The following is a 22,296-nucleotide window of genomic DNA, read 5'->3' on the forward strand; positions in this document are numbered from 1 at the left end:
ATGTGCTGATCACAATTTTCAATCCAAGATCCGGCACAGCTGAGACATGATACACAAGGATGCTAAATAACTTCCCAAACTGCCCAGCAACCTGACCAACATCAGGCTCCTGGGTTTCAGCCCTTGGCTTCCATCCTGTAATGCATCTCATCACCACCCCAGCCCCCCTGTAGTATCACAGGATCACCAAGCCTGAAGGAACTTCGCACCCGGCATTGAAGACGATTCCCAGCAAAAACCAATGATTTCCATTCCCCTTTGATGCTGTTGATCCATGTGCGGAACCAAGACAAGGTCCAGGAAACGAACTCTGCCTCCTTGGCTCCTTGTCCATTGTCTGAACTTCCCGAAGGAAGAAGTGCTGGGAAGCAGAGCGGCCTTTGCCAATGTGAGTGGGGCAGAGTGGAAAGCTAGCTGTCAATGCTCACTGTCCCACTTACTACTTCCAGGATTGTGGGCAGGTCATTTAATGTCCCCCCTGTGCCTCAGTTCCTTCATCTGTAAAATGGCTGAACTTGATGACTTCTTCTATGGCTCTCCCAGCTCTAAATCTAAGATCCTAGGGTTCTCTCAGCCCCATGAGTCTGCATGAAGGTAATTGGTAGATTCGAAAGGAGATTGAATTATAATTCGTTTGTGGAGTGAGCTCTCTCACTGGTGGTAAAAAGGAATGACAATAATATGGTACAACAAGCTCACTCTGCATGTGCTGGCTTCCCATGGCTCGCTCCTATGCGAAATTCCTGCCCTTCCCAATTTGGAATTCAAGTTGCTCCATCAAAAAGTTGTCCCCAGAATAAAACAATCTGCTCTCTCTCTCTCTCCTATCCCCACCCAATTCCACAAGCTTTGTTCTCCTATCTTTCATTGAAAGAGAACAAAGTCCAGGTCAAGCCCAACAATAAGCCCTGGACCATAAAAAGCTGCTAGTGGGGAAGGGTCCGAATCTGAACTCACTGAAGAGTCCCCAGCTCTGAGGGGATCGCAGAAAGGAGACACATGATAACTTGACAGAAAAAAAGGTTGGTCTGTTCCTGAAAATGTAGCAAAAGATAATGAAAACACACTGAAAACATGATCCGGTATGTACAGTTTCCAAGTGCTTACAGTGCAGACAAATAACAGAGAACACGGAGCCTTTCAAAGCTCTCGGGACCCTTCAAAAAGCCCCTCTGCAGCCGCTGTGCCGAGCCTCTTTTTTTCCAAACTCTGGCTGGGTGGCTATTTGGTTGTGTGGGCATGACTCGCAGTTTTGCAGCAAAAGAAACCAGTCTGTCTAAGTGGGGATCAGCTACCCTTGCTCCCCAAGGGGCAATTTCCTCATTTACCTCCACTCCTGTGCTCTCGGGCTCGATCCCTCCTAAGCTGAAGCTAGCGATCAGAGAACAGGAACCTGGTCTCTAATGGCAAGGGGCGGCACACAGCCAAAAGGCCCAGGCCGGGAGATGGTCACTTTCCTCGGAAATTAGACCAAAAATTCTCTGGTGCAGAGTTTGAGAAGGGTTCGTGTAAGCAATCCCAGCAGGGAAGGGCCCCCAGGTGCATCCTGCCTCACATGAAATGGGCAACAACCCTGAAGGGGCAGTGTGGCTGCTTCAGAGGGCAAAGCACTGACTCTGAGAATCAGAGGACCTGGGTCCAAGCATCACTTTGCCTCATCTATACTCTTTGTGACGCCTCTTCCCCTAGTTTCCCAGCCTCCAGGCCAGCCCCCCTTTAGCTGTTCCCCTCCCCCAGGGTCCTCCCAGCCTGCTTGGCTCCCTCAGCACAGCCCCCCTCCCTCAACAAACTGGGCCCCTTTTCACAGCTGCAATCTCTTACCACCTGGCTCCCCTCAATTCTTTCTGCTTAGATGGACAAGCCCTATCTCTCCTCCCAGGGGCCACTGCCAGCTAGTCTAACCCTGCTGAAGGGGGCTTCCCTTGGTTTTCTCAGGCCCACTTCAGGCTCCCGCCTTCCCTTGGCTCCCCTGAGCTGTCAGCTTCCCTCCCCTAACTTGGTCCTCTTTCAGGGACTGTTGTGTTTTGAGCCCCCCTCCCCGCTTCCTGGCTCCCCTCAATTGGCTCAGCCCCAGCCCTCTAGCCTGGCTCCCTTTCAAAGGAGCAGCCCCCCCCAGTTCTCTCAGCGCTCCCCTCCCCACAGTTCTCTGAACTCCACCCTTGTAACTTGGCTCCCTTTTTTAGACTCCCTCAGTTCCCCCTTCCACTTGAGTCCCCCAATCCCCTATTCCCTCGGCCCTACCCCCACCCTGGCTCCTTTTCAGGGGAAGCAGCCCCTTTTTTGAGACATTCCCTCCTCCCTTAGTTCAGCTCCCTCTCAGAGGAAGATGACCCTTTTGAGAACCCCTCATTTCCCTTAATCTCCCCTAACTTGGTTCCCCACAATTCTCTCAACACTCCCAAACTGGACTCCCCTCCCCAAAGTTCCTTTCCTTTCAAAGGAAGCAGCTCCTCTCTTTGACCCCCACCCTCATTCCTTAGACCTCTTTACAATTTGATTCTCTTCAGTTCTCCAAGAGTATCTCCCCAAGATACTTAGCCCCCTACACTTCTCTGAGCTCCATCCCCTCAACTTGGTTCCCCTTCAAAGGAAAGAGCCCCCCTTTTTTAGAAACCCCAAGCCTTTTCAACTTGGCTCCCCCTCAACTATGAGCTCTGCCTCTGCAAGCTGGCTCTCCTTCCGAGGAAGTACCCCCTTTTCTTAAGACTCCCTCAATCCTTAGCTCTCCCTAACTTGAGTCTCCTCAGTTCCCTCATCCTTTCCCCACCTTGGCTCCCCTGACTTCTCGGCTCTACCCCCTCCACCTTGGCTCCCTTTCAGGGGAATTGGCTCCTTTCTTTTTAGTCGTCGTCCCCCCCCCCTCACTTGAGTCCCATCAATTCCCTCATGAGGCACCCCCCCACCCACTTTGGCTCCCTTGATTGCTCTCAGCTCTACCCCCTCCCTTGGCTTCCTTACCCAGAAAGCAGTCCCTTGTTTCAGTTGCCCCCCTTCAGTTCAGTTCTCTCAGCTCTTATGCCCAACTTGGCTCTTTCAGAGGAATCAGCCCCCCTTCTAGGCCCCCTTGGTCCTCTTAATACCCTCAACTTGACTCCCCTCAGTCTTTTCTGCCCCCTTCCAATTGCTTCCCCTCAGTTCTCCTGGCTCTGCCCCTCCAAACTTGGCTCCCTTCCAAAGGAAACAAGATTTTTCCTTTTTAGACTCTCCAATCTTTGTAACCCCCCCACACACACACACACCTTGATTCCTCAGTTCTCAGTACCCCCATAGGGTTCCCTTTCAAAGGAAGGGGTCCCTTTTTCTAACCATCAGTTCTATCAGCTCCACCCCCCCCCAACTTGGCTCCCTTTCAGAAGGAGAAGACCCTTCTTTTGGATTCCCTTAATCCTCTTTTAAATGTCCGGTCAACTTGACTGACCCGTCTTTTCGGCCCCTTCACCTTGACACTCCAGAGTCCTCTCAACCCCCTTTCCCAGCCCAACCTGATTCTCTTTCAGGGGAAGAGAATCTTTTAGACCCCCTTGTTGTACTTAATCACACCCTCGGTCCTCTTAGCTTCACTCCCTCCTCCCCCCAGCCACCACCTTGATTCTCTTCCAGGGGAAGTAGCCCCTTCTTCTGGACCGCCCCCCCCATCCCAGACCTCAGCATCAGTCATCCTCCCCTTGGTCCTGTTTCAGGGATTGCAGTCCCCTCCCGCATCCCGTCAGCTCCCCTCTCCATGGAAGGGGGCTTCCCCCAACTTAGCTCCCTTTCCGAAGTAGCCTCTTGTTCTAGACCCCCTTGGCCCACTTCCCCCGCCCCCATCCCTCCTCGGTCCTCTCGGCCCCGCCCCCCTCCCCTTTCAGGGACTGCAGCACCCCGTCCCGTCAGCGCCCCCGCTCCCCCCGCCCCCCCTCCCCCGGCTTACACCGTGATGTGGCCCGTGCCGCGCACCGTCACCGGGTCCGGCGCCAGCCGCCGCAGGTGCTCCTCGCTCACCCCCCGGGCCGGCGGCGGCAGCGGCTGCTGCAGCTCCAGATCGTCGCCGTCCTCGTTCCCCTCGTCGTCATCGTCGTCGAAGTCGTCGTCGAAGTCGTCGTCGAGGCCCGAGGACACGGCGGCCGCGTCGTCGTCGTCCTCCTCCTCCAGCTCGGAGATGGTGTCGAACTCCGCCATGTTGGGCAGCAGGATGCTCATCACGTGACCCGCGGCTCGCGCCGCCGCCGCCGCCGCAGCCGCTCGGGAGAGAGAGAAGACGAGCACAGGGGTCAGAGACTCGGAGAGCGGGCGGGCGGCCGGCCGGCCGGGCGCCGGGAGGGAGAAGCGAGCGCGGCGCGTCCGCACGCCGGCACCCCGAGCTCGGACTGAGGGGACGCGGCCTTGGGGCCCGGCCAAACGGCCGGCGAAAGCGCGCCTGCGCGCTCCGCCGGGGGCGGGGGCAGCACGTGGGGGGTCGGGGAGGGGGGCGCCGAGGAGCGGTTCCGCTCTACGCCTGCGCGGCCCCGGGGGGCTGCAGGGGGAGGGGGCAGAGGCAGAGATGCCCGTTAGCGGTTCGTGCTCGTGCCCGGGACCTGACGGAGCGCGGCCGTCGCCCCACCTCCACCCCGACCCCGACCTTTATAGCGAGTCTTGGGGGAGACCGCCACGGCTGGAAGAAGGGTCCCACTGCCCCCACCCCCACCCGCTCAGTTGACAGAAGGGGAAACTGAGGCCCAAAGAGGGGAAGGGACATTGGAGGGCATCTGATCCAACACCACCCCCACCACTCCCATTTCCCAGATGGAGAAACTGAGGCCCAGAGAAGAGAAAGGGCTTAGGATTCAATTCAGCTCAGGGGATGATAGTTCTAGAGTTGAGAGGGACCAAATTTTGGAGGGCATCTGATCCAGCACCACCTCCACCACTCCCATTTCACAGATGGGGAAACTGAGGCTCAAAAGAGGGAGCAAATTTGGTCAAGACCACAAAGCTAGTGACAGTGTCAGAACTTGAAACCCAGATCTGAAGATCCAGGGGCTACAGCTAGAAGAGACCATGTAGGCCAAAAGCCTCACTTTGCAGATAGAGGAAGAAGCTCAGAGGAGGCACTGTGCAAATGAGGAAACTGAGGCCCAGGGAACTCCAATGACTTTCAGCATATCCCTACAAGTAGTAACTGAGAGTCAGGACTCAGTCCCAGATGATGTGTGACCTTCCTTTAAGTCCTGACTTTATTACCAGCATAGGCTTTGAGATCATCCAAGCCAATGCTTTCCTTTGACAGAAGAAGAAATAAGCTCAGGGTGTGACTTACCCAGAGTTCCATAGGGGAACAAGAGACAAAGCTGGAATTTGAGCCACAAACATAAGATCGCAGGCAGATTTGAGGTTAAAAGAGACCTCATATCAGCCTTCTAAGTTTACATATGAGGAGAGAAACCCAGAAAACATCAGTGACATCCCAACACTCTGCTAGTAGTGACATAGGTAGGATTCGAACCTAGATCCTTTGATTCAAAAAAACCAAAACAAAACAAAAAACCAGATCCTTTGATTCCAGAGCCAATTCTTTTTCCATCGTGCTATGCTACCTCTCCAACAAGCCACTTCAAGGTACTGGCAATAGAGTAACAGAAACCAAATTCATTTAGGCCTCAGTACAAATAACGAATCCACTGACATGGTTGCATTATTCAAATTCCCACTACCTATTTCTATTGGACTGGAGCCAATTTCCAGGTTTCATATAATTACAACTTCAGTTAGCACAGTCAAATGTGAGACTACTTCAGGGGACTTGTCCTTTGCTCTAATCAGGAACTAGCTATATAGCCCCTACAGCTATAAGTTTACATTCCACTGGGTCATAGAATCCTAGGCCTTAGAGTGGGAAAGGAACTTAGAGATCATCTAGTCTAACCTCTTATTTTACAAGGGAAGAAATTGAATCCAAGATTTTAGGTGAAATGACTTATCCAAGGTCACACAGCTAGTCAGTTGTTAAACAGGTCTTGAACCCTTATTTGAGTCCAACATTCACCACAACACCGCTTTGGCTTGTGGTTCCATACAACCCCCAGGGCCTGTTCCTGCTCGTGGCTTGGCATTTCCTCCTCCAGGATTTGCTCGGAACCAAAGGCCAAGTCTGATCTGGTGAGTCTAATGGAAGCTGGGAAACCAAATATTTGGAGTCAGAGGACCTGGGTTTGTGACCCAGATGTGATTCTCACTGTATGACACTGAATAAGTTACTTTCTTCTCTCAGTTTCAATTACCTCACCTGTAAAAGGGGTCCATGCGATTCACCTTCCACATATGGTTGTTGGGGGAAAGCACCTTGAAAATCTCAGGCAACATATAAATGACAGAGGATTCAGAAACTGGAGAACTCTTAGAGATCATCTAATCTACATATTATGTATGTGCATATGTATCTATCTTTATCAATATCATCCCTCTGTCTGTCTCAATATCTATCACCCACCTATCTATATTATCCCCCTATTTATATCCCCTAACGTCCATCCATCTATATCTAGCTTTCGTCTATCCATCTATCTATATCTATCACCCATCATACATCTATCTTTATCCGTCTTTCATCTCTCTACCTGTCATCTATCCATAGGGTTAGAGTTGGGAGGAAACTTGTGTGTGTGTGGGGGGGGGGGGTAACAAAGACCTTAGAAAGCATCTACTCAAACCTCCTCATGTTACAGAGTAGGGGAAACTGAGGTTTCCCTCAAGTTTATCCCCAGGTCCCAGAGCTTAGTATGGAACAGAACTGAGATTCAAACCCAGGCTGACTCCAAAGCTAGCGCTCTTTCCCCTAAACCATTTTTGTTTTTGTTTTTGTTTTTTTAAGTGAGGCAATTGGGGTTAAGTGACTTGCCCAGGGTCACACAGCTAGTAAGTGTTAAGTGTCTGAGACCGGATTTGAACTCAGGTCCTCCTGACTCCAGGGCTGGTGCTTTATCCACTTCGCCACCTAGCTGCCCCTCCCCTAAACCATTTTTAAACTAACATTCCTTTCTAGTGACACCAGGGATGGTGGCTGGTGCTTGTAGATTCCCGAAATGTCCTTGTCAATACCCTCGCCTCCCCAACTCCCTTGCATTCACCTACTTGGTATTCATTTGTATTTATTCTCCTTACGGTTACGCTCTATGTATATTTATATGTGTCCTTGTCATCTCCCCCATCACAATATGGGCTCCTTCAGGACAGGGATGGTTTCTTTCTTTGTCCTTGCATCCCTAGGGCCTAGCAAAGGCCTGGCAGAGAGTCAGTGATTAAAAAATGCTCTTCGATCAATCGATTGATTGATCGATTACCCAGAACGGCTGCTCCAGCCATTCGGTCCCTAGTCCCAGCGCCTCTGTGACAATGGGGTATCCTGGGGACATAGGCTGCGTGGATGTCCTGGAGAATGATGTGAAGCCAAGGCTGGGAGTGCAGATTGGAAGGAGAAGAGAGATTTGGCAGCTCAGGCCTTGCCACACTCACATTTACTCATCCTGTCTCTGCTCTTCACCTCCCCCTCTTGCTCTAGATTCCCTGCCTGGGGCTGGGGCCCTGTCCTGCACATCCTCTAAGTTTGCAGGAGAGACCCTGCAAATTCTCCCAAGGACATCAGGAAATGTTGGCATCGCAGTGGCTGGGGGAGGCAGCTTGGAAGAATGGAAATCTAAGGGGATTTTCCAAAGAATGTGGAGGGGTGGGGGGAAGATGAAGAGAAATTGTCATGTATCCAGAGTTCTAGATCCAGAGACTGCAGAGGTCAGACAATTCCGACAAGTGGGCCAGCTGACGCCTTAACATTAAGTGGAGGAGCAGCCTGACATCAGCTCCAAGGGCCTTGGTCCACGTCGTCCGTGTGACCTTGGGCAAGTCCTTTCCCCCTCCTCTGTAAAGTTAAGGGTTTGGACTTGACACTTCTAAATCCTGTGATTCAGAAAGCTTGGGTTTTAATCCCAGTTCTGACACTTGTCAGTTGGGCGATTATGGAAGTTGTTCCCTCTTGGTTTCCCTTCTATAAAATAGGGACAATGATGCTTATGCTAGCTCCCTCAAGGGTGATAACAATCAAATGAAATAGCCTATTCAGAGACAGGATGGTGTAGTGTAGACGGTGCTGGGCTTATAGTTATCAGCCCATAGATTTCAAGCTGGAAAGAACCTTTGAACATCATCCATCTAACACCCTCATTTTAGCAACAAAGAAACTGAGGCTTAGAAAGATTAACTGGGTGGGGCAGCTAGGTGGCGAAGTGGATAGAGCACCAGCCCTGGAGTCAGGAAGACCTGAGTTCAAATCCGGCCTCAGACACTTAACACTTACTAGCTGTGTGACCCTGGGCAAGTCACTTAACCCCAATTGCCTCACTAAAAAAAAGAAAAGAAAGATTAACTGGGTGACCCAAGATCACATGGATAGCAATGGAGGGGAGATTTGAATCCTCAAACTCCCAGATCCTATGCTCTTTTCCAGTGTCCCATACTGCCCCTGGAGAACCAGGTTTGAATCCTGCCTCTTTCTAGCTCCTTGGCCCTGTGTGAGTTACTTGGCCTCATAAGCATCCCTTCTCTCTCTAAATTAGGAATGGTCAGACCATCGCTGCCATCCCAGCATCCCACGGATGCTGCTGGGCTTTCATGAACCCCTAATGACTTGAGAAAGGGGAGCAAGGATTACCTAGATGCCAAAGGGCAAATGCATTTGGAAGTTGCTGTGCTAGAGAGCTCTCTTGTGTAGTCCAATCTGCACATCTGTCTCCATGCATATCCACTGTGCTAAGATACCTTGTTTGGGTCCAAAGGTAACTTGCTTTGCTGAACCATGGGAACATCTCATAGTAGGCAACCATCACCTCATTTTCCCCGACAAAGTGAAACACCCTGGTATCCAAATAATATGTGCCCTGGGGTAGCTAGGTGGTGCAGTGGATTAAGCACTGACCCTGGATTCAGGAGGATCTGAGTTCAAATCCCACCTCAGACACTTGACACTTACTAGCTGTGTGACCCTGGGCAAGTCACTTAACCCTCATTGCCCTGCCAACAAAACAAAAAAACAAAACAAAACAAATAATCTATGCTCTGTGGAGGACATAGAGCACAAACAACCAGTAAGGGGATCCTGACCACTTCCCAATTGGGCTGAGCTAAGCAGGGGATGGGCATCATTCACATGTTGGGTGGATGGAACATCGTACTGGTGAGACAATAAGAGGCATTCTCTAGGTGAGATGAAAGTCAATTTAGGGCTCAGAAGTCATGTCTATTCCATAACCTGCATGATCTTCCAAAGGGCCAGGAGTGGGTAAGGCTGGCCAGATAATTCAGGTAGGGCTTCCCATAGTAAGTGGAAGATATGGGCTTCCTTCTTTCTGGAGTGTTCATAAGAGATGGACTGAAGGAAACCTCAAGAACGGTCTATCTGACCCCTAAATTGACTCCAGAGGACTCTGCAAGGGCAAGAGAAGGGACTGGAGAGGCGACACGTTTCATGCAGGACTTCCCTAAAGACACCACCATTTTCCTCCCTTGAGAAGGGCAACCCCATCAAATTACCCACAAGCCTACCTGTTAAAGGTCAGCTGGTCAGCATGAAGAAAAGCTGTAGGGACTTGATAGATTGTGGTGCTTGACTCTCTGGGATCAAAACCAAATAAACTGGGGGCAGTTAGGTGGCATAGTGGATAAAGCACCAGTCCTGGATTCAGGAGGACCTGAGTTCAAATTCGGCCTCAGACACTTACTAGCTGTGTGACCCTGGGCAAGTCACTTAACCTTCATTGCCCTGCCCCACTCCCCAAAAAACCAGATGAACCGACACTAAGCTGAGAAGTGTGCAAAATTAGTCCGGGGTACCCCCCAAAGACTGGCAAGAGCCAGTTCACAATGTCTCCCACACAGTATCCTTCTACAGAAGGTTCCTATCTTCCAAGAAGCTATGGAAGTGCTTGGCCATGACCTTGGGTACAACCAAGCTAACTTGCTTAACCTGAAAAGAAACAAATGCTTGCAAACTGAAGCCCCCTTCCACATTTGAGCAGTTCTTTTTGATAAGACCTCTGATTTTATTGGAATGAGAAAGGAAATTCCTTCTACTAATACCACGGGTGCCTTCCTCTTCTCCCCCTTCTACCCCTCATGTTGAGGGGTAGCTAGTTGGCACTGCCATGGATAGAGCACTGGCCCTGGAGACATGAGGACCTGAGTTCAAATTTAACCTCAGACATGAATGAGTCATATGACCCTGGGCAAGTCACTTAACCCCAATTGCCTTAAACATCCAGGGCCATCTCCAGTCATCCTGATATATATCTCTCCACTGGACCCAGAGGGCTCTGGAGGAGAAAGTGAGGCTGGTGACCTTGCACAGCCCTCCCTCACTTAAATCCAATTCACTGCAAGTCATGACATCTGTCATGGTCCTCTTTGATAACAAAGGACCAACAACAATAATCACGCTGAAATCTGCCTCTGCAATATGCAACAACTTCCTAGTTCTGCCATGTGGGACCAAACAAGAGAAGCCTATTCCTTTTTTCAAATACAGCCCTGTGAATATTTGAGAAGAGCTATCAGGATTCCCACCCACCCACTGCCACCTTGGAATGGTCTCTGATTCCTTCCACTGGCCTTAGCTTAATATATTATTGCCTTCCTCCAGAAACCCTCTAACTTGGCAGTGTTATCTCCTGGTGATGCCCAGAATTGAATGGAGAAGCCTGGTTCTGGAGCCTCCTGTACCTCTAAGACTCCCTCCAAGTACCTGACTTAGGGCCACAGAGCCATTGGATCATAAGTGATGGGACCCTAGGGGTCATCAAATCCAACCCTCCCATTGAGGGTGAGGAAGTGGAGGCCCTGAAAGGGGAGGTGGCTTGCCTAATATATCATCTGGGTGGCAGAGTTAGGTGTCCTCTGACTTCAAATCTAATGCTTGTTCTAGCACATCACTTATGGGTGAGAAAAATGAATTCAAGAAAGAGGAAAGAACTTACTGAAGATCATAGGATTATAGACTTGGAGCTCCAGGGGACCTTCCCCCTCAACTCACACATAGGGAAACTGAGGCCCATAGAGTTTATATGACTTGCCCAAGGTCAAACAAAGGGTGACAGAACTAGGATTTGAACTCAAGTCTTCCAACTCCAAGGGGCAGCACGGCAGGACTTCAGAGAATAGAGCACGAGGCCTGGAGTCAAAAAGACCTGAGTCCAAATCTGACTTCAGACCCTTATGATCTGTGTGACCCTGGGCAAGTCATTTAACTCCTATTTGCCTCATCTGTTAAATGGGGACACACTAGAGAAGGAAATGGCAAACCACTCCAGTATCTGCCAAGAAAGCCCCATGGATGGTTGTCAACAACAACCTCTCACTCCAAACCTGGTATTCTTTTTTTTTTGTTTTGTTTTGGTTTTGGTTTTTTTGGTTTTTGTTTTGCAGGCAATGGGGGTTAAGTGACTTGCCCAGGGTCACACAGCTAGTAAGTGTCAACTGTCTGAGGCCAAATTTGAACTCAGGTACTCCTGAATCCAGGGCGGGTGCTTTAACCACTGCACCATCTAGCTGCCCCAAAACCTGGTATTCTTGGCATTCTACCACACTGCCTTTCCAGGTCATATAGCTTTCCGATTTAAAGAAATTTAAACAAGATTTTCCAGATGTGTGCTCGGCCTCTTTAAATGATCAGGGATGTAAATTGCAAAATCCGACTCCTCAAAAATCTATGGTATGAATTAATCAAGGAAGCTAGAGGTGCTGGAAAATAGTGATTAAAAAATCCCACCTGGGGGCAGCTAGGTGGCGCCATGGATAAAGCACTGGCCCTGGATTCAGAAGGACCTGAGTTCAAATCCAGCTTCAGACACTTGATACTTACTAGCTGTGTGACTTTGGGCAAGTCACTTAACCCTCATTGCCCTGCCCCCCCCCAAAAAAAATCCCACCGACTTTACAGGGTTGTTTCAAGAATGGAATGAGATAATTCTTGCAAAGGGCAGGAAGCACAGTGCCAGGATCTTAGCAGGTATGATCTGAGTGCTCAGTCCTTTCCCCTTTTATTCCCCTTAATCTCTGAGCCTCACTTCCGTCATCCATAAAATGAACACAATGCTACTTGAGCCAATTCCCTCCCAGGATTGTTGGAAGGAAAGTGTTTTGCAAAATGTAAAGCAATAAAGAAATATGATTTATAAGTTTGTGAGGTCTGAGAGACTCCTAAAATAAAAGTACTATGGGGCATTCAAGGACACGAGGTGAGACTAGGAAAAGGACTTGCTACTGGGGGGGTGCAGCACCGTTCAATCCATCCCTCATTGTATGCAGAGAGAAAAGCAAAGTTAAATAGGAGATTGTCCTCATGGAGTTTACAATCCAAATTGACCACAAGGCAGTATGATAGAATGAGAATAGCTTCCCAGTTAGAATAGGGCAGTGCTATATTGCTAGATGTTTAACAATCAGCTCTCCAAAATGTACATCAGGAAACATTTTTACATTTAATCTGCATTATCGACACTTCCTTGAGTCTAGAGGCAGTCGAGAAAGCCCTTATTTGTAGCATTTGCTGATTTCTAGTGTAGAAAAATGCTCACGTGGAAAATTTAAGAATGAGTTCTTAGAACCTAGCCGGAGCAGATTCCAGCATACTCCTGGAGTAAGGAGGTGTTGTTGTTCATTCGTTTCAGTCCTGTCTGACTCTTCATGACCCCATTTGGGGTTTTCTTGGCAGAGATACTAGAGTGGTTTGCCATTTTCTCCTCCAGCTCATTTGACAGATGAGAAAACTGAGGCAGACAGGATGACTTGCCCAGGTCACACAGCTAGTGAGTGTCTGGGGCCAGATTTGAACTCAGGGTTTCCCAAGTCTGGGCTCAGTGCTCTCTCCACTGCGGAGTAAAAAGATATGGGTTCGGGGCAGCTAGGTGGCACAGTGGATAAAGCACCAGCCCTGGATTCAGGAGGACCTGAGTTCAAATCTGGCCTCAGACACTTGACACTTACTAGCTGTGTGACCCTGGGCAAGTCACTTAACCCTAATTGCCTCACCAAAAAAAAAAAAAAAAAAAAAGATATGGGTTCAAATATTGGCCCTGATACCAGCTGTGTGAGTGTGAGCTGTCAGCTGCAATCAGCCTAGGCAAACTACTGCCAAAATTTAAGATCCTACTAAGTCCATGGGATTCTCAAAACACATAGGAGTGAAATACAGTTCTGTGGGAAGAGGCTTAATAACAGCTTTGAGGACAATTTTTTTTTTTTTGGTTCTGTGGGGCAATGAGGGTTAAGTGACTTACCCAGGGTCGCACAGCTAGTAAGTGTCAAGTGTCTGAGAATGGATTTGAATTCAGGTCCTCCTGAATCCACGGCCAGTGCTCTATCCACTGCACCACCTAGCTGCCCCTTGAGGCCAATTTAAAAAGAGATGAGTCTCTTGGGCAGTAGAACTGCAAAAGGAGTGACCTAAATCTTGCTAGTCTTACTCTGGTCAAGGTCCTGGTCCTCATCTTTGCAGATTGATAAACTCCATTTTGATCAGTTCATACTAGCTCTGGGCCTGGAGTTAGGAAGATCTGAGTTCAAATACAACCTCAGACACTTCCTAGCTGTGTAACCCTGGATGAATCACAATCTGCCTCTGTTTCCTCGACTGCAAAGTCAGGATCATAACCAGGACCTAACATAACATCACAGGAAATAACTGGGACCTCCCAGGGTTATTGTGAAGATCAAATGAGATGATGGTGATAAAATGCTTAGCACATATAAGAAATTGTAAGCAGATGGATTTCAGAAAAACTTGGAAAGATTTACATGAACTGATGCTGAGTGAAGTGAGAAGAACCAGGAGAACATTGTACACAGTAACAGCAACATAGTATTGATTCAGTGATCCAAGACAATTCCAAAAGACCCACAATGGAAAATGTTATCCACATTCAGAGAAAGAACCCGTGGAGGGGGCAGCTAGGTGGCGCAGTGGATAAAGCACTGGCCTTGGATTCAGGAGTACCTGAGTTCAAATCCAGCCTCAGACACTTGACACTTACTAGCTGTGTGACCCTGGGCAAGTCACTTAACCCCCATTGCCCTGCAAAAAAAAAAAAGAACCAATGGAGCCTGAATGCAGATTGAAGCATATTATTTTCACTTTGGGAGGGTTTTTCCCCTTTTGTTCTGTTTCTTCTTTCACAACATGACTAGTGTGAAAAGATGTTTTACATGATTGCACATATATAATCTATATCAGATTACTTACCATCTTGTGCAGGGGGGAAGAGAGGGAGAGAGGGAGAAAAATTTGGAATTCGAAATCTTTCAAAAAATGAATGCTAGGGGCAGCTAGGTGGGGAAGTGGATAAAAGCACCGGCCCCTGGATTCAGGAGTACCTGAGTTGAAATCCGACCTCAGACACTTGACACTTACTAGCTGTGTGACCCTGGGCAAGTCACTTAACCCCTATAGCCCTGCAAAAACAAAACAAAAAAACAAAAAAAAATGAATGCTGATAATTGTCCATGTATAACCTATATCTTATTGTTTACTGCCTCAGGGAAGGGGGATGGGAGGGAGGGAAGGAGGGATAACATTTGGAACTCAGAACTTTAAATAAAATGAATGTTAAAAATTATCTCTGCATGTAATTGGAAAAAATAAAATGCTATTAATTTTTAAAATGCTTATCACAGTGTCTGTCACATAGTTGGCACTTTGTAAATGCTTGTTCCCTTTTCTACCCTACTCCCTGCCCATTAGCTAAGCTCACCAGAGACTGGGTTGATAAACCAGAAAGGGATAGTGGTGGTGATATCTGGCCCAAGAACAAGGGCTGGCCAAAGAGAAGCAATGTGATCTCCCATGGAAAAGTACTTCACTGGGAATCAGGAAGACTTGCATTTAGATCCTGCCTCTGAGCAAGGAGATTACAGCAAGTGATCACCAGGATAATACACTATGACCAGGTGGGATTTATACCAGGAATGCAGGGCTGGTTCAACATTAGGAAAACTATTAACATAATCAACCATATCAATAAGAAAACTAACCAAAATCATCAGATTATCTCAATAGATGCAGAGAAAGCTTTTGACAAAATACAGCACCCATTTCTAATAAAAACACTAGAGAGTTTAGGAATAGGTGGTACTTTCCATAAAATAATAAGCAGTATCTACCTAAAACCATCAGCAAGCATTATATGTAATGGAGATAAGTTAGAGGCCTTCCCAATAAGATCAGGTGTGAAACAGGGATGTCCATTATCACCTCTATTATTTAATATTGTACTAGAAATGTTAGCTTTAGCAATCAGAGAAGAAAAAGGAATTAGAATAGGCAAGGAGGAAACAAAATTATCACTCTTTGCAGATGATATGATGGTATACTTAGAGAATCCTAGAGAATCAACTCAAAAATTACTTGAAAAAATTAACAACTTTAGCAAGGTAGCAGGATATAAAATAAATCCACATAAATCATCAGCATTTCTATACATGACCAACAAAGTCCAGCAGCAAGAGATAGAAAGAGAAATTCCATTTAAAGTAAAAATACAAAACTCTGAGTCCTGGGGCAATTACATGGCACAGTGGATAAAGCACCAGCCCAGGATTCAGGAGATCCTGAGTTCAAATCCAGCCTCAGACACTTGACACTTCCTAGCTGTGTGACCTTAGACAAGTCACTTAAACCTCATTGCCCCACCAAAAAAAAAATAATATTTTTTTTAAAGTAACGGTAGACAATATAAAATACTTGGGAGTCTACTTACCAAGACAAACCCAGGAACTCTATGAACACAATCACAAAACACTTTTCACACAAATCAAATCAGATCTAAATAATTTGACAAATATCAATTGCTCATGGATAGGCCGAGCTAATATAAGAAAAATGACAATTCTACCTAAATTAATTTACTTATTCAATGCCATACCAATCAGACTACCTAAAAATTATTTTATAGAGCTAGAAAAAATAATAACAAAATTCATCTGGAAAAACAAAAGGTCAAGAATATCAAGGGAAATAATGAAAAAAATGCAAAGGAAGGTGGGCTAGCTGTACCAAATTTGAAGCTTTACTATAAAGCAGCAGTCATCAAAACTATCTGGTACTGGCTAAGAAATAGAGTGGAGGATCAATGGAATAGATTAGGCACAGGAGATACAATAGTAAATGACTTTAATAATGTACTGTTTGATAAGCTCAAAGACTCCAGCTTCTGGGATAAGAACTCAGTATTTGACAAAAACTGCTGGGAAAACTGGAAGAGAGTATGGCAGAAACTAGGCATAAACCAACATCTTACACCTTATACTAAAATAAGGTAAAATGGGTACATGATTTAGACATAAAATGTGATACCATAGGTAAATTAGGAGAGGAAGGAATAGTTTACCTCTCAGATTTTTGGAAAGGAGAACAGTTTATGAGCAAACAAGAGATAGAGAATAGTATGAAATGCAAAATGGATGATTTTGATTACATTAAATTAAAAAGGTTTTGTACAAACAGAAGCAATGCATCCAAAATTAAAAGGGAGACAGAAAACTGCAAAATAATTTTTATAGCCAGTACTTCTGACAAAGGCATCATTTCTAAAATATATCGATAACTAAATCAAATTTATAAGAATCCAAGTCATTCCCCAATTGAGAAATGGCCAAAGGATATGAACAGGCAGTTTTCTGATGAAGAAATCAAAGCTATCTATTGCCATATGAAAAAAAAAATGTTCTAAATCACTATTGATTAGAGAGATACAAATTAAAACAACTCTGAGGTACCACCTGACACCTATCAGATTGGCTAATATGACAAAAAAGGAAAATAGTAAATGTTGGAGAAGCTGTGGAAAAATTGGAACACTAATGCATAGTTGGTGGAGGGGTGAACTGATCCAACTATTCTGGAGAGCAATTTGGAATTATGCCCAAAGGGCGATAAAGGTGTCCATACACTTTGACCCAGCAATACCACTATTAGGACTTTTTCTCAAAAAGATCATAAAAAAGGGAAAAGAACCCACATGTACAAAAATATTATGCCTGCTCTTTTTGTGGTGTCAAGGAATTAGAAATTGAGGGGATGCCCATCAATTGGGGAATGACTGAACAAGTTGTGGTATATGAATGTAATAGAATACTATTGTGCTGTAAGAAATGATGTGCAAGTGGATTTCAGAGAAACCTGGAAGGACTTACATGATGAACTAATGCTGAGCGAGATGAGCAGAACCAGGAGAACATTGTATATACAGTATCAACAACATTGTGTGTTGGGGCAGCTAGGTGTCGCAGTGGATAAAGCACTGGCCCTGGATTCAGGAGTACCTGAGTTCAAATTTGACCTCAGACACTTGACACTTACTAGCTGTGTGACCCTGGGCAAGTCACTTAACCCCCATTGCCCTGGGGAAAGAAAGAAAGAAAGAAAGAAAGAAAGAAAGAAAGAAAGAAAGAAAGAAAGAAAGAAAGAAAGAAAGAAAGAAAGAAAGAAAGAAAGAAAGAAAAGATTTAGGGGCAGCTAGGTGGCACAGTGGATAGAGCACAGGCCCTGGAGTCAGGAGTACCTGAGTTCAAATCCGGCCTCAGACACTTAACACTTACTAGCTGTGTGACTCTGGGCAAGTCACTTAACCCCAATTGCCTCACTAAAAAAAATTTTTTTTAATTTAAAAACAAACAAACAAACAAAAAAAACAACATTGTGTGTTGATCAACTGTAATAGACTTGATTATTCTCAGCAATACAATGGTCCAAGATAGTTCCAAAGGACTCATGATGGAAAATGCTCTCCAAATCCAGAAAAAAAAGAAAGAACTGTTGAATCTGGATGTAGATCGAACCATACTGTTTCTATTGTTTTTGTTGTTGTTGTTGTTTCTCTTTTTTGAGGTTTTTCCTTTTTGCTCTGATTCTTCTCTCATTACATGACTAATGCAGAAATATGTTTAATGTGATTGTACATATATAACCTATATCAGATTACTTGCTGTCTTGGAGATGGGGGGAGGAAGGGGAGGGAGGGAGAAAAATTTGAAACAAGAAATCTTATAAAAACAAATGTTGAAAAAAAAGGTGATCCTGCCTCTGATACTTACTAATTGTCTGACCCTGGGTTCCATTTCCTCTTGTAGAAAATGGATAGGGTAATGATACCAGTCATATCAACTTCACAGGGCTGAAATAAAATAATGCATGTGAAGAATTACTTAACATATCATAGAAACATCAACTCTTGTTATTTGTGATGGATGTCATCTCCCTACTAGGCGGATCTGCTCAGGAAACCATATTACAACGAAGAAAATTGCTTAGTTAGTATGAGGTTGGACTAAGGGGAGTTGAATGATCTTCAGGGCTGTTTCCATCCTTCCACCAAGATGTTCTAGCCCAATCAATTGCCATCTACAATCTAGGGCTATTTCTACCTCTTACCAGTGTGGTACAGTTTAAAAAAGGGAGGACAGCTAGGTGGCACTGCAGTGGATAAAGCGCCGGCCCTGGATTCAGGAGGACCTGAGTTCAAATTCGATTTCAGACAGTTGACACTTACTAGCTGAGTGACCCTGAGCAAGTCACTTAACCCTCATTGCCCAGCCAAAAAGAAAAAGAAGTAAAAAGTCATAAGATTGTAGATTTAGTGTCTCAAAGGTCATCTAAGCCAATCCCCTCACTTTATAGATGAGGAAATGGAGACCTAGAGAGCTTTGAAGCTTCAAGTAGCCAGACTGGGACTTGAACCCGGGACATCGCAGAAGCTAGTCTTGAATCCTGTTCTGTCACTTATTCCTTGTGTGAGTTGTAGGAAAACCTCTTCACCTCTCTCAGCCTCAGTTTCTGCCTTGGTTAAAAAAAGCAAGCAGCGAAGGATGCCCAGTGATCTCTAAGGGTCCCTCCAGCTTTCAATTCTGAGAATCGAAATAAGGAAGATTGGGCATCGAAAACCAGAGTTCCCTCATCTCTGGGCAGTTCCAGAGAAACACTGAAAAACGCTTGCTCTCTACCTTTCTGCTTCCTCCTGGTAATCAAAATCAGCTGCCCCGATAATATCACCTGCCTCATTTCCTCAGGACACGTTGTGATTTGGGGGCATGGCATGTACCTCCCCTTAATCACATTTGAGGGAAGCTGATTTCGGATGACATAGAACAGGCACCTGCATCTTCCCATTAAGCCATTTCCATAGCAGACCTTGGAGGGTTTATTGCTTCAGGGGATTCTCTTAGGGAACAAAACCCATCCACCTGTTCAAAGCCTCTGAGGATTTGAGTCTGCAGAGGGCCCAAAGGGAGATCATCAGATTTAGGAACTCAGTTCTCCCGTTTTACAAATGAAGAAATTGAGACGCAGAAAAGTTCAAGTGGCCTCCTCAGGACCCCTGTTTCAATTTTATGTTGGACATGGTGCCTGGCACATAATAAGTGCTTAATTGTTGTTTTGTCCTTCGTTCTCAAAGAGGACCATGAAAAAAAAAAAAAGAGGACCATGACATCAGGGTGATGTCATGACTTGCAATGAATCGGATTTAAGTGAGGGACCAATCTCACTCTCTCCTCCAGAGCCATCTGGGTCCAGTGGCAAGATACATATCTGGCCCCGGGTGTTTAAGGCAATTGGGGTTAAGTGACTTGCCCAGGGTCACACAGCTAGTAAGCGTCAAATGTCTAAGACTGGATTTGAACTCAGGTCCTCCTGACTCCAGGACCACTGCTCTATCCACTGCACTACCTCCCTGCCCCAAGTTCTTAATTAGTGCTTGTCGATTGATTGGCCATACAGACAATAAATATAAGAACTGAAATTTGAACCCAAGTCTTCTCCAAGTTTAGATCTGGTTTTATGATGCAACACTTCTGGCCTTATCCCTTTATTTGAAGGCTCCTAGCCCTTTATCCATTGTCCACAGGAACTATGGATCTATGTATGTTAGTTTTCTAGTTCAGAATTGAATGTTTCCCACTCTGCCCCTTGTTTATCATACTGTTCCCTATCCCTAGAATGCTACCTGACTCTTTCTATTTCTACCTATGGATGTCCTATTTAATCTCAACTCAAATGTTACCTCCTTCCAAAAGCCCTGCTGGAAGGAAGGAAGGAAGGAAGGAAGGAAGGAAGGAAGGAAGGAAGGAAGGAAGGAAGGAAGGAAGGAAGGAAGGAAGGAAGGAAGGAAGGAAGGAAGGAAGGAAGGAAGGAAGGAAGGAAGGGAAAGAGAGAGGAAGGAAAAGAAGGAGGGAAAGGGGAAGTAATTGTGGTGATGCTGGCATTCTTATTATTCTCATTGCTATTAAGAATAATTGGCTCTGGGTTGCCCACAATGTGCTAGGAAGTCCATGGACTCTGGCCAAGATGCGGTCTGGGCATTAAAGCATTGACATACTAAGGCATCTCAGTGTAAATGATGTATTTCCTTTTGCAGACAAGCAAAGAAAGTCCAGGCCAGGGTTGGTACAAGGAAAAAGAAACAAGTTGTGCAGACTTTGCAGACTTCCATGGGGGGCCCGTGGGGGGTGTCACCTGAGCCTCCCCAGAGTTCCACCTGCTTCCATCTCACTGGTGGTGAAACTTTTCAGGCTACTCATTGCCAACACATCTGTGTGGCCTGGGCAGGGTTTCTGGGTATCCCATGGAAGTCTGGGGCCTCACAGGAACCCTTCCCACTCAAGATCCCAGGATTTTGAGCTGAAAGGAGCCTTAAAGACCCTCTAGTCTGACTTCCTCATTTTGCAGATACTTTCCCAGAGACAGCTCAAGGTCATATGGCATGCAAACCAAGGCTAAATCTGGTGATCTTTCACTAGGGCACCTCCTTGCCTGTTTCAAGTGCCAAGAAAATGCTTTAGTCTGACTCCCACAGCCCAGAGAGGGGCAGGAGACTTGCTCTGGGTAACAGAAAGGGCAAGTATCAGAAGCATCTTTCAATCCTCTGTCTCCCAATCTGGTGCTGCCTCAACTGTACCATAGCTTCAGACCCCTCCACTGGAGCACATGTGGCTTGGCATCACCAAAATACAGAATGTTCTTGTGTTGAATACGTGTGCATTTAGGAAAAGGAAGATAAAAATGGGCTGCAGACCCCTTCCCAGCCCACCCCTATCCTCATTGACTCCCTTGGAAGCTGGCTCTTCTTGGAAGCACAGCACTACTACAGCTCAGCTACGCTGAGGAGTGGTTCTGATCTCAATGCCCCATCTCAGATGGGGGCGGGGGGAGAAGCTTCTATTCTCAGAGGCGTCGTCTCTGCAGTCAAAATAAAGCTAGGAGACAGGCAAGTGAAGTACCCCGTGCACAGATCTATCAAGTATAGAAGTTTCAACTCTAGGTAAAGTGTGGCAGGCAGGCAGGAGAGGTGTCTCGGTCCCACGCTCTCTAAGTATGAATTTGGGGGCCTGCTCTGCTGGAGTTCTTAAGATCCCCTGAATAATGACTCCATCACTGGACCCTAGAAACCTAGGAATCGCAGAGCTGCCAGCCCAGGGCTCTCAGACACCATCCTGGGAAGCAGCCCCTTGGGAGATGCAGCCCGGCAGCTGCTGCTACAGCCACAGTTACTGAAGACCCAGAAAAGAAAGTTCTTGTCCCAGAAGTCCTTGCACTGTCAAAGGGTTTAACATCAGAACGTGATCGGATTTTGACAGTGGAAACGTCATTTTAAAGGAGCCATTAACATTTGCTTTGCCAATGCACCCTAAAAACTCTGAGACCTTTCTTTTTTTTTTTCCAACTGACTTGTGGCTAAAACCACATGTGTGTTCTTTCCCCCATTAGAACATGAATTCCGTGAGAGTAGGGATTGGCTCACTTTTCTATTTGTATCTCCAGCACTTTGCACACAGTAAGTTCTTAATAAATGCTTCATTCATTCATTCATTCATTCAATCACTCACTCATCTCCATAGATAGTAGTCTTCCTGTAGATGTAGGGCATGACCCCTTCAGTGTTATAGCCAATGCCCTCTGCCAAAAAATCTTTTGGGACTAGAGAGTACAAGTAAGTTCAGCTACTACAATTTAGCACTAGGCAGCTCTAGGCTGGATCAGAAACTCAACCTTCTTTTTTCTGTTTACGACACCACCATCCATTCAAGCTCAAACCTTGGAATCTGTTCTTCTCTTCCCTTGTCCATTATATCCAATTTTCATCACCAGGTGGCACTGCTAGCCACCAACCTGATTTTTCCTATTTAACAGGAAGGATCAGAAGTTGCTTAAGTCCCTTGGTGGTTCTGGCCCTCCACCCAACTGAATGGAAATGCCAAATTTTCAGATGTTTTATGGTTCTCAGACAGTAGACAACCTTCCGTCCCCCAGCT

The 22,296-nt window shown here is 46.3% G+C and overlaps 1 protein-coding gene across 2 annotated transcripts in view; it reads right to left on the reverse strand.

Annotated features, from left to right (window-relative positions):
- Window positions 1-4,367, reverse strand: part of CHIC1 (cysteine rich hydrophobic domain 1) — a 47,956-nt gene extending 43,589 nt beyond the window's left edge. The window contains exon 1 of one of the 2 annotated variants that reach the window (XM_043974339.1): window positions 3,911-4,367. In XM_043974339.1, coding sequence (XP_043830274.1) covers window positions 3,911-4,179 — 269 coding nt within the window. In that variant the 5' untranslated portion in view covers window positions 4,180-4,367. The remainder of the gene's footprint in view (window positions 1-3,910) is intronic. The other variant, XM_043974338.1, reaches the window with a different exon arrangement.
- Between the last annotated feature and the right edge of the window lie 17,929 nt (window positions 4,368-22,296).

The sequence above is a fragment of the Dromiciops gliroides genome, chromosome X, assembly GCF_019393635.1.
Source record: "Dromiciops gliroides isolate mDroGli1 chromosome X, mDroGli1.pri, whole genome shotgun sequence".
In the NCBI taxonomy this organism is placed as follows: domain Eukaryota; kingdom Metazoa; phylum Chordata; class Mammalia; order Microbiotheria; family Microbiotheriidae; genus Dromiciops; species Dromiciops gliroides.